This window comes from Solea solea, chromosome 13, assembly GCF_958295425.1.
Source record: "Solea solea chromosome 13, fSolSol10.1, whole genome shotgun sequence".
Taxonomy (NCBI): domain Eukaryota; kingdom Metazoa; phylum Chordata; class Actinopteri; order Pleuronectiformes; family Soleidae; genus Solea; species Solea solea.
In genome coordinates, this window is record NC_081146.1 from 20,106,375 (window position 1) to 20,118,520 (window position 12,146).

Below are 12,146 nucleotides of genomic sequence, written 5' to 3' on the forward strand. Positions count from 1 at the left end.
TTTAAATTCCTGAGATTTGGGACCGTTCCAAGGATCTGTGATCTGTGGAGTTTTGAACCTCATGATGTTGGTAGACACCTCCCAGGATTTCTCAGTCATGCCTCAACAGCACAACACTGTGGACACACTTCACCAGCTCTCTGAAACCCTTCATAACAGGAGCTATACAGTACAGGATTCTTTTGTATTTTTTTGACACAAGTGACACAAAAATGATCTCAGAAATGTAAATGGTCTGTATTTATATAGCACTTTTCTAGTCTTGATGATCACTCAAAGCTGCTTTACACAACAGTAAAACACGCCAATGTGGGGTTAAGAGTCTTGCCCAAGGACACATTGGCATGTAGACTAGAATTGAACCCACAACCTTCTCGTAGAAAGACGACTCACTCTAACACTGAAAAGTGCTGATTTGCGAATTAACATTTTTGAATAGATGAGGCCATGTCAGGATAAAAGTACTTGGATAGTCAAAGTTTCAACAAGGGACTTCAAGTTTAAACTGTAATTTGCCATCTGCCAATTAGCATTTTTGAATAGCTGAAGATGCTGATTTGATTTGTAAAGGTCAAATTTATTCAAAGGGCCCAAATCTTTCTGTGCCACAATTTGAGAAGGAAAGCCCCTTGAGACAGGGTTACAGGTGGTCCAAAGAATGGTCCAAAGTGCTCCCAAATGTAGAGCCATGTTAGGATAATAGTACTTGGATAGCAAAGTTTCAACAAGGGAGTTCAATTTTTAAACTGTAATTTGCCAATTAGCATTTTTGAATAGCTGAGGGTGCTGATTTGATTTTCATAGTTTTGGTGTATACCTGTATACGGTAGTAGTGTTCATTTTAAATCAGCAGCATGGTGAATTTGGGAGGAAGTTACTGTAAATCCTAAAAACATTTTTCAAATCTGGCTCAAACTTCACCTGGTACCCTGGTTTTAAATATTCTGTAGACATCTGACAGCATGACTGGGCATCCTCCAAAGAGGATTGCAAGAAGAGCAAGGACCTGTTCAGCACTGCTTACGTCTTCACTTAAACAAACATGCCCTTAATGTTATAATTTTGTCCCATTGTGATTTTACGATTGACAGCTTCTACTAACACCAGCAGCTCTGTGAGCCAATCACACAGCAGCAACAACAGCCCTGGAAGAGCAGGAGCAGCAGCAGCAGCAGCAGCAGCAGCAGTATTAAGGCTTGTCTGTGCTGACTCTATTAGAGTCAGTGGAAAGTCATGGGACACGCACAAGATTACTCCGACCCATTACACTCAAGTCAATGTTCAAATTCACAGTGGTACATTCCAGAATGGAGATTTAATAGAATCAATGGCTCGTGTGAAGTTTAATGTAGCTGGAAACAAATTGTATGTCTGGTCCGACGAACAAATAAACAAATAAAGAAACAAAAGGCCTAATTTTGGCATAAAAAGGCATAATACAAAAGTATTATGTGATAAGCAACTTTCCATATTGGACTTGATTCTGATTCTGGGGTTCAAAGCCACATAACTGCAGGGGTCAGGAGTGAGGTCAGGACACACATTCTTACAGGCCTACCTTGAAATCTAGGTTAAAAAGAGCACCACAGCAGTGTTGTGTGAGTGTTGCATTCAGGGTCAGCCTCAGAAAATTGTATTTTATAGTTTTCTTTGGGGGCGTGACTTTAAAGATGAAATATTTTGTTTCTATTTTGCCTTTAAAGTCGCTGGTGTTTTGATGTTTTAGGAGTCGTATTTTATTTTGAATTAAGTTTATTAATGTTATTGTCACTACTTCTTTGCACGGGACGAGATTCTTCTTTTGAAATGACTTAACTGATCGCTTAAAACAGAACACACACACAGAGTATAAAAGTGTAACACTGCAGCGGTGTCGGCCGTAGCCTTTATATTTCTCTCCCCCCCAGCATTTTTGGACATTACATTCCCTAAACCGCCACACTCATGAGACGCAGTTCTAATTGTGTTGACCAACTTTTCCCCGCGGACAGTGAACGCACCGTGGAAACCGTCGGATTACAGAGCCGCGAACGCGTGACGTCACAGTGGGGCTGTGTTTTCCTCTCCTCAGTCTGTATGTGACACAGAAACATCGCTGTGATCTGAAGCCACGTAAGAGCGACCCACTCTGTGCCTCTGTGTGTCTCTGTGAGTGTGTGGAGACACCACGTTACTGCAAAGTAAGATATATCTCTGCTCTAATGCTCTAATGTAGAAAAAAACACGTCTAATGTTAGTGTTTACACTCTCTCTCATGCAGCAGACTCGCAGTAATTATGTTATTTAGGCGCAATATGATTCAAGTGACATGACAATGTTTATTCCCGTGTGAGGTTTATTTATTATTGAAGTAAATACGTGTTTGTGGTACTTGTTGTATTGTGCTGTCAGCAGCAGCAGCAGCAGGAGCCTGAAGGAGGCCGAGCTGCTTCCCTGCTCATCTATTCACGTGATGACTTGGGTTTGGCCTCAGTCTGTATATTCTCATTGTCCCGTTAACTGAGCTGCTGTTACTGGAGATCAGTTTTCAGATATTTTTGTTCTTTTTTCTTAATTTTTCACAGTGGAAAAAAGGAAGAGAAAACACAGATTGTTATTGCTGTTAATAAGGATACTCAGTATTCATACTAGAATCAGAAATGTTGCATGTATCCTCTGCATTTACACATCAGTAGTAAACACACAGACTGAGTCCTGGGATTGAGCCAGTGACCTTCCGATTACGAACCCGAATTCCTTTCCTCTCGGCCAGTATCAGTCCAATATTGCTCACAATTACTATATACTAATATCACATGACAGGTGACTTTAACGCAGTGTTTCCCAAACTGTTTTTAAAGTTCTGGGTTCTGATTTGACCTACTGTTCAGTAGTTCCCTTGACTACCTCCTATATCAGACTGATAGTATTATTGATATATAGTTAAAGTTGAAGTGTTGGTATAGTATTGGACAAAGAAGAGTGGCAGCACTAGTTGTGACATGTTTTTGTTGTCACTATATTTGATTATAGATGCCTTTATTCCCAGGGATGGGCAGTATTTAAGATTACATTCATTTAAAATACGTATTTCAAATAGTATTTTATTGAGATGACGAAAATGCCTTCATAGTTTGTATAAAAAGACTTCAATGTCATGTTTAAAATACTGTAAAATACTCATATACGATAGAATTTCTTTGAAACAACACAACATCATAACAATACAATACATGAGTTGCTGCTGCAGGTTGCTTGGTGCCTACTTTTATTTGCCTGCACTTGTTAAAGTCACTCATAGCAACACAGTGACAGTCACAGGCTTTCAGAGCCACACTTGAGTTACCCTTTTCTACATTTATTTATTTATTTATTTGTTCTCCATTTAGCGACTGGAGTTATAATCACTTACAGTATCTCTTCTAGATTTTGAATTCTCCAGCAAGGGCTGTGGTAAACTGGACAGGGTCACGTCATCATTTCATGATTATTGGCTTCGAAGTAATTATTGAATTGGACGCTAATAGGATGTTTAAATTTAAATGACTACCTGATGTTGTGCACACACACCAATGACAGTTAATTATGCAGCTGTACTGTGATGAAACACACCGTTGGTGTCATCAGATCATCCATTTTGGATTGTGTGCTGATTCATTGTGATGAAGTCCACAATGAATCAGTTAAAGGACTACTTAAAGGAGTTCCTTGATTGAATCTGAGTATTTTTTAGTATTTTGAAGAAACACAAATACAGTTGTTTATTTTGATACGTGGTGTGGCTGCTGTATTTTGTAGTTTGTGTGTACTGTACATATCTTTTTTTTAGTTTTTGTATACTGTATGTAGTTGTATCCATGCCTGTTTGTTCCCAGACAGCATGCAGATACAGGCCACTTCAGGCAACAAACTGCTGGCTGTCATGTGGTCCAGACAAAACTGGATGTGAGCCTCAAGTGGCCCGCACGTGAAATGTGCACGGCAAATATGGCTCTAATGATTCCGTTTTGGCACATACAGTATGTAGAGCTCTTGGCAATGTGTAATCTGGCCGTTACCCTAAAGTTGGCCATGTGATAAATGATAAATAAGGCCTGATTGTATTAAGACAAATGTGTGTCAGCACAATATTGACATGTGGCAAATGAATGAAGTAGGAAACGTCATCCTCCCCTGTGGTATGTGGGTCACGTGAGAAGAGTCAAGTCTGGGCCACAAGAATTTTGCAATCTGAGTTGTTATTGTTATTCAAGTGCAGTGAAACTGGAATGTCGTAAACCACAACATAACATGCTATAAATAAAATAATGTACTATAATATACACTTTGGATCTGAAGGCTGTAGTAAAGTTTATTACATGAATACTAATATGACATCTCTCTCTTGTTTGGACGGATGTTTGAGGAAACTGGAGATTTTAAATTAAACTGATTTGATGTGGTGGAATTTAACCAAGTACATTTTCTTAAGTATATAGGTGCTTTACAGGTGATGTCAGTATTAAGTCAAAAGGATTTAAATTTTAAGACCCAGTTTTCAGAGATGAACGTTGAACTTTTCATGCCGCTGTTTGTATTGCGCAGTTTGTATATACTGTAATATAATATAATACGATTTCGCAATAGTTGTCTAATTCAATAACCAACTTCAGCCCTGGTCAGAAATATTATTCAGCCTCTACAAGTTATGACATGTTGCTTAAATGTTAATATACATGTAAAAAATCCTAAATAATGTGTGACTATACAAAAACTATACAATAGATGAATATTCAACAAATATTTAATGCGGGGCTTTATATTTGTTTACAAAATAGTAATAGATTAGAAGGTATGGGTTCTGTTTACTTCCTGCACCACTGCATTTAAAGAATTGACAGTGTTTCTCAGCCTCAGAAGTAATGTATTTTATTATATTATATTTTAGTGCTTTAGTTCACATATAGTGAAATGTAATTTTTAAAATTTGAACACAATAATACTTAAATAAAAGGGAAATTTGCTGAGTTGTAATAACAAAATATTTCCAACTATTCCTAACCATTCCTCTCTCTGTGTAACTGTGTTTAGCTTGCGTTACCTTAGCAGTGTTACATCTGCAGCCAGGATGTCAGACAGCAGCTGGTCCCAGCCACGGGACATGAGCAGCCTGATCCAGGCATGTAGTGCCAACATCCAGAAGATCAACCAAAACTGTGAGTTTTCTCACACACACACACACACACACACATACATACAGGGTTAGGGTTAATACATTCCCTACCCCCTTATCATCCCCTTAACCATCACAACTAAGTGTCTAACCCTAACCTGAAAGAGCACTTTAAATTTGTATCAGTGTATTATTCACCGATGTGGTTCTGTCTCTCTGTAGCTGGTCAGATCAAAAACCTTCTTCACCAACTGGAGACAAGACAGGAAACTTTGAAGCTCCAGGAGAAGCTGTGAGTACTGGCCCGACATTAAAGGGCATTATCTCAGGTTTTGTTGTGCCGATGGGTACATGCTCAGTGAAAACATGGCTGCCAGCAGGGAAATCAGGAAAAAAAAACCTGATTTGGGCCAATTAAGAAGAGGATCACTTATTGACAATTTAGGTCTACACTATCTTAAGAATAGGTTTGGTGCTTTATCTTGTCATTATACGGCTTATTTTCTGACTAGAAATTGGTGTGCTTTGCTTTGTATACTCCTCACAATCTCACACCAAAGTCCATATAGAGAAAAAAAGCATGCATTTTAAGCATGCAAGGACACCGAAGCTGCAGCTCTACTCCTCCTTCCTTTAGTAAGTTTGTGTCACTTTGATAAAGCGAAAAAAAACAAAGGCTTCCAAGTACTGAAGTCATAAAAGAACACATTTGAATTTAATGGTGGAGGCAGCGGTGGATCATAAACTCTTTGTGCCTTTATGTAAAACTGCTGATTTTCTCTATGGACCTTGGTGCAAGAGAGCGAGCAGATTACAGTCTCACTTTCCAGTCAGAAAACACTGTCCAACAGTACGGTGCTGATTTTATTAGGTGGGCACTTTTTTGTTAAGTCTGTTTTTCCAAGTGCACTGCGACCTGGCAGCCATGTTTTCACTGACGCTGTGCTGCCTGCCTCATGTGTGTGTGAGGCACAGGTAATGCGCTCACACATGAACTCACATTATGTCCTGAAAGAGTGCTGGTAGCAGTGTTTGTGGTTCTCTTGCAGGCAACAGCTACAGCACTACACCAACCAGCTGGCTAAAGAAACCAACAGACACCTGAAGGAGCTTGGCTCACTGCCCCCACCGCTGTCTCCATCAGAGCAGGTCGGTCTTTAAATGCTGTTGTGACACATGTTGATGTTGTTGATGAAGTTCCTACTGTCATTAGACAGAAAGCATTTAAAAATGTTTGTAAATCTATCATTTCCTTGTGTCTGTGAATGTGCCATGTACAGCCACAAAAAGAAAAACTTCAGACTAAGAAACTAAACTTTCACTCAGGTTCAGCACTATGGACAGCGCTGAACCAACTCACGTAGCAAAAATGTGCTGTCCATGGTTCTGAACCTGCAGCTGAACAACAGTCACACGCACTGCATCAAATCATTTTTTTCTTAAAATGCTTTAGAGATTAAACAGAGAAAGAATAAATAACATAATATGACATGTGAGGCTGATGAGATTATTTTGGGATTTTTGGTACACAGCACAAACACCCACTTTCTCAACTGTGGGGAGAGCGATTATACATTTACCAACATATTCAGATGTTAAACAAATAGTTATGGTTAATTATCATTGAAATAAGGTATTAGATTTGATGAGTTGATTTCACTGTATAACTGATCCAACATCCTCAGTGTCAATGATGACACAGTGAAGTAGTAAGTAAACCCTTTTTTTTTATTTAGCACTTTTAAAAACCATGGTTACAATGAACATAAAAAACAATAAACACAAGCATCTGTAAAGATCACCTCAACAAATAACAAATAAATTGTTATAAAAACTTGGAACAACGTTATTTTCATTGCATTTTCCCCATGGTAAAACATTAAGACAAACTAAAATAAACACACTCTACTTGAATGCTTCTGGGGCTGCAGTTGCATTTCTGTGTCTGACATCTATTGCTGTAATAACACTGATGCTTTCTTTAAATGTCCCTTCTCTTCTTTCTTCCAGAGGCAGCAGAAGCTGCAGAGGGAACGTTTGATGAACGATTTCTCTGCAGCCCTCAACAACTTCCAGGTGGTGCAGCGGAGAGCAGCGGAGAAAGAGAAGGAGTCAGTGGCCAGAGCTCGAGCTGGATCCAGAGTCATGGTGAATACCAGCCCCTAATATTACTCTTAAAAGGGATATTAGTACAAAAAGACCTGGGTTTGTGACCCGGTCGGAACAGGGGCCTTTCTGCATGGTTAATTGGTCACTCTAAATTGACAGTACCCCGCCTTTTGCCCTATGTCAGCTGGGATAGGCACCAACAGCCCCTCATGTGGAGGATAAAGCAGTCGAAGATAAATTAAAAAAATAAGAAAAAAGAGACACACAAGGATAACTCCTTTACTCCTAATAATTAATATGTATACATGATGGAGAATTGACTGATCTTGATGGAACTCATTTGCCTACAGGGAGATGGAGAAAATGTGAATGAACAGCTGGTGACATTTGAAAAGTAAGTGGGAGGAGACTTTTTTTTGTCCAAATGTTGCATTTTAAAAAGAAAATAGATGCAAACAGCACTGGATGAGCTGTAGAGTTGCTGGGATTTAAGCTGATGTTGTTGCTCCCTGTGTCCACCATGTGGTGCTGTAACTGGGACATAATATTGACACATTGATCGGCCAGGACACTGGTCAGAAATATTAACGTTAGAAACACAAGTTTCTATTTCTATCTAGAGTGTAAATACATTTTTACAGTTTTGCAGTTGTAGAGAGAGTTTCTAGTGTGTAAATAAATTATTATTGTGACATTATGTGTATGACTTTGCAGGGAGGATGAATGGGGTCAGAACCAGACTCAGACGGAGGAACCGTCCATCACAGAGGAGGACCTGGAGATCATCAGGGAGCGAGAGATGAACATCAGACAGCTGGAGGTACAGAGTTCAACTGCAAGATTTCCCACAGAAGCAGCAACGCTGTCACACTGTCAATCAGAACATTGTATATCTCTATTTCTTTATTGTTCTACACTTTGAGTGTTGTCCCGTATCCCTATCTGAAATGTAGAGTTTAATTCTCACATTTTGATTGAGCAGTTGTGGCCAACTTGAGACTTCCTGGCTTTAATTAATGCTTTATCACACTGAGGCAAGCCACAGCCACACTGCTGTGCATTGATCTATTTATGAGTGGTTACAACTGAAACTATTACTCGATTAATCGGTTTGAGTGTAATTTTTTTAAAGAATTAATACAAGTTTCATGATTTTTCAGCTTCTTAAATGTGAATATTTTCTAGTATCTTTGCTCCACATAACAAAGAAATCATTAAAACTGAATCTGTTTGATTTGTACACAAAACGTCATCATTTTCTGACATTTTATGGACCAGACATCTAGTCGATTAATCAAGACAATGATCGACAGATGAATCGATTATGGAAATGATCGTTAGTTGCAGCCCTATAAGTGATAAACACTACGTGAGAGTGCCAACTACTCATACTGTGGACATTCTCTCCAGGCCGACATCATGGACGTGAACCAGATCTTCAAGGACCTGGCTGTGATGATCCATGACCAGGGAGATATGATCGGTAAGGCAGAGGGAAATTCTGTTTTACGCTGAGCTCATTCTTTGTACATGTGTGTACAATGACACTGTGTTCCCATTAACAGACAGCATTGAGGCCAATGTGGAGCATGCTGAGGTTTATGTGGACAGAGGGGCGGTGCAGCTGCAGAAGGCAGTCTATTATCAGGTAATAATAACTATAATCAGGGTTTCCACATGTCCTTTTTGGAGTTTGTGAAGTTGAAAAAAATTGTTTTCAAGGCCCTTGAAAGTTTTTGAAAATCGCAAGAGAGAAGTTACGTTGATATTTGGGTAAATGTCTCCCTTGTTTGTTATGACACCACCTACTGTTTCATGCTCCCTGTTTTCCTTGATGTTTGTAGGCCTACGCAGAACAAACATTGTGTCATAATTACTTGTGGTGTTGTGGATGACAACAGAAATTTCAAATTCCAAGATCTCTGTCTCACCAAAGAAAATGACAAAGACTAACTTTGACCAAGATCCCAAGGAGGAAAATTGGTCCTGGAAAATCCTTGAAAAGTCATTGAATTTGATGTCAACCAATGTGGGAACCCTGAAGTATAATAATAATATTTTATTCATGCAGAGCTTTCAAAGATTCTCAAAGACACCTTACACCTTACAAATCACAAAATTACATATTATAAAATATAAAAGCATTACGCTAAAAACAAGTTTTAAGGTTTTTAGTAATGACTTTAAGAGATGAAAAGCCCTAGAAATAATGGAAACAATATTGGAATCGAAACCCCATGTGGATTGTAGTTGCTCTATACTGATACGGACATATATCTCCCAATGTACTGTACATAATAATAATTAACATCAGTCACTCAAAGACTCGACATTCACGTCATTTGCTTTACTTACTTATATATAATATTTGATATTTGAGGGGAGGATTTGGTAAAAAAATAAGAAGTGATCGTGACTTATTTACTATTTACTACTGATGTGATTTCTGTTGTGTGCAGAGGAAATCCCGGAAGAGGTTGTGCATCGTGGCCATGGTGCTGTCGCTTGTGCTCACCGTCTTCATCATCATCATCTGGCAGGCCATCAAATGAAAGAAGACCAGCGCAATACGATACCATCAGATGACTTCCAGTGTGTGTATGTGTGTGTGTGTGTTCATGTGAGACAAGTGAATGTGTACAACAGTTGGTTTCTTTCGTTCAGTTTGTGTGTTTAGAGGTGAGCAACACAATGTCAATATTTAATATTTCCAATCGTTTGTTTTCCATGTTCAGACTTCTACTATTCAAGACTACTTCCTAGCACACTGCTACTGCCATTAAACAGCACTGATACATAGTCATTACAAAGTACCATTTAAATTTGACAATATAAGATGTAGCCTTAAAATATTGGATGATGGCTCTGTGTTTATGTGTGAGTAACACTGTACGTCAGTATGAGAAATAAAATCCCAGTACAAATCTTATTTGTATTACTGAAGCCGTGTGTGTATAATCATGGCCAACGATGCACATGTTTTGTACTCACACACAGTGTAACCCTGTACTGTTTGAACGCTAGAATACTTAGTGATCTCCTGATAAAAGGAGCATCTTACTGAATGTGTGTCCTGCTGTTAAGACAATGTAATGCTATTCCACCAGCTGATATCATGTCCCATTTTGTCCACCAGAGGGTGAGCTAACCACAGTGAGGGTCAGTTGGATTTTGACCAGAGAGAGAAAGCCCCAGCCCCATCATCTACTTTAGTATGACTGTTACTACCATGAAGGAAATGCACTACATAAAAGTACACAAAGCTATTACCAATACAACTACTAAATAGAAAAGTGTTATTAAAATCCCTTTTTTTGAATGAAAGAAAAGAATGGTTTCATTGATTTGATTGATTTTACACTGCTGTGAAGGGTAATTATGGTATTTTTCAACCTAGGCCTTAGATTTATAAATGTGGATATGTAAATAAATCTGTCCTGATGCTGATGGTCTCTGCCAACAGGAGGTCTAAAAGATGTCCACTAAAAGTGTTACAAACATTAAATAACACGTACACCATACGGACAAAAGTATTTGTACACTTGACCATTACACCAACAGGGACTGTAATGATGTATTTAAATACACACACTACTTTAATATGGCGTTGGTTCTCCTTTGGCAGCTATAACAGCTTCTTGGAAGACTTTACTCAAAGATTTAGAAATGTTTCTATGGAGACTTTGTGTCCATTCATTCTGTAGAGCATTTATGAGGTCAGGCACTGATGTCGGACGAGAAGGCCTGGCTCGCAATCTCTGGTCCAGTTTCCCCCAAAGGTGCTCGTTGGGGTTAAGGTCAGGGCTCTGTGCAGGCCAGTCAAGTTCTTCCACACCAAACTTGTCAAACTATGTCTTTATAGTCCCAGCTTTGTGCAATGGGGAGCAATAATGTTGGAGTTCTCAAACTGTTGCCACAGAGTTGGAAACAGCATTGTCCTAAATGTCTTGGTACACTGAAGCGTTAAGTTTGGAGATAAGGGGTCTAGCCCAAAGCCTGATTTAAACTCCTGAATTCAATACTCAGTAGGTGTGGCCAAATACTTGTGTCCAAATAGTGTATATAAAACAATAAACACTAACAATAAACACTAAAATTTGTCAATATGGACAGAAACCTGAGACTTTTAATAACCTATGGATACAATTTAACAATATACTATTTTTCCAGAGATCCTACCTACTGCAGCTTTAAGTGCTCCAATCACTGAGACCTAAATGGAGGATGGTTGACTTTGTCAGAGGTGTTTCAAGGGAGTTTGAGGAGCCTCGGGCAAAAGGGGACCTGAGAACCTATACTGAACCAGAACGAATGCCCACACCACCCCCAAATGTCTGCCCACTAGAGAATTGAGAAACTCTAAGACTGTTGCACTTAATTTATAGCCAACCCATGTTTTCTGCTGTCCTGTGTTTAACTTTCTGTAACTCCTTTGCTCTGTCTTTACGGTCTCCCTGAAGCACAAGTGGACTTCATGGTTCATGCAGTGATGCTCTGAAACTACGAAGCCTTTGGTAGCGTATAAGTGACATGGGGTGAGATTAGGGATGTCTCCTATATTCTGTCTCTCAATTCTCACAAAATTGTCATTGTTGTGGATTTCATTTCTGATAAATTTAACTTAGGGCAAACTTTAGTGCAGAAGTGTATTCCCAGCAGTAGCTCTGCTCGGCCGATTGCTTGTCTGATTTGATTGCCAGTGAAATCAGCCCTCAGTTGCACTTGAAGACACTAAAATGAAACCAGAACAGCTGTGATGAAAGACTTAAGTACTTGCAATTTGGATCAACTGATTGAGATCCAAACAGTAACCAAACTAGAGTGTCTTATTATTGTACTGTAGATATGTCCTCTGTGTCCTCAGAGGTCAAGATGTTACAAATTGCAGATGAAACGTTGAAACATC

General features: G+C 39.0%; 1 protein-coding gene across 2 annotated transcripts; it reads left to right on the forward strand.

Moving 5' to 3' along the window:
* The first annotated feature begins 2,034 nt into the window (after window positions 1–2,034).
* LOC131470825 (syntaxin-12-like) lies at window positions 2,035–10,169 on the forward strand. Of its 2 annotated transcripts, none has more exons than XM_058646832.1 (10): window positions 2,035–2,180; window positions 5,050–5,174; window positions 5,354–5,423; window positions 6,181–6,280; window positions 7,142–7,279; window positions 7,591–7,634; window positions 7,955–8,060; window positions 8,651–8,723; window positions 8,806–8,888; window positions 9,700–10,169. In XM_058646832.1, the coding sequence occupies exons 2-10, from the start codon at window positions 5,087–5,089 to the stop codon at window positions 9,790–9,792; spliced, it is 795 nt and encodes a 264-aa protein (XP_058502815.1). In that variant the 5' UTR covers window positions 2,035–2,180; window positions 5,050–5,086; the 3' UTR covers window positions 9,793–10,169. The 2 variants fall into 2 exon arrangements, with proteins under 2 accessions (XP_058502815.1, XP_058502816.1); XM_058646833.1 differs by having other exon boundaries at window positions 2,055–2,112.
* Window positions 10,170–12,146: the final 1,977 nt, after the last annotated feature.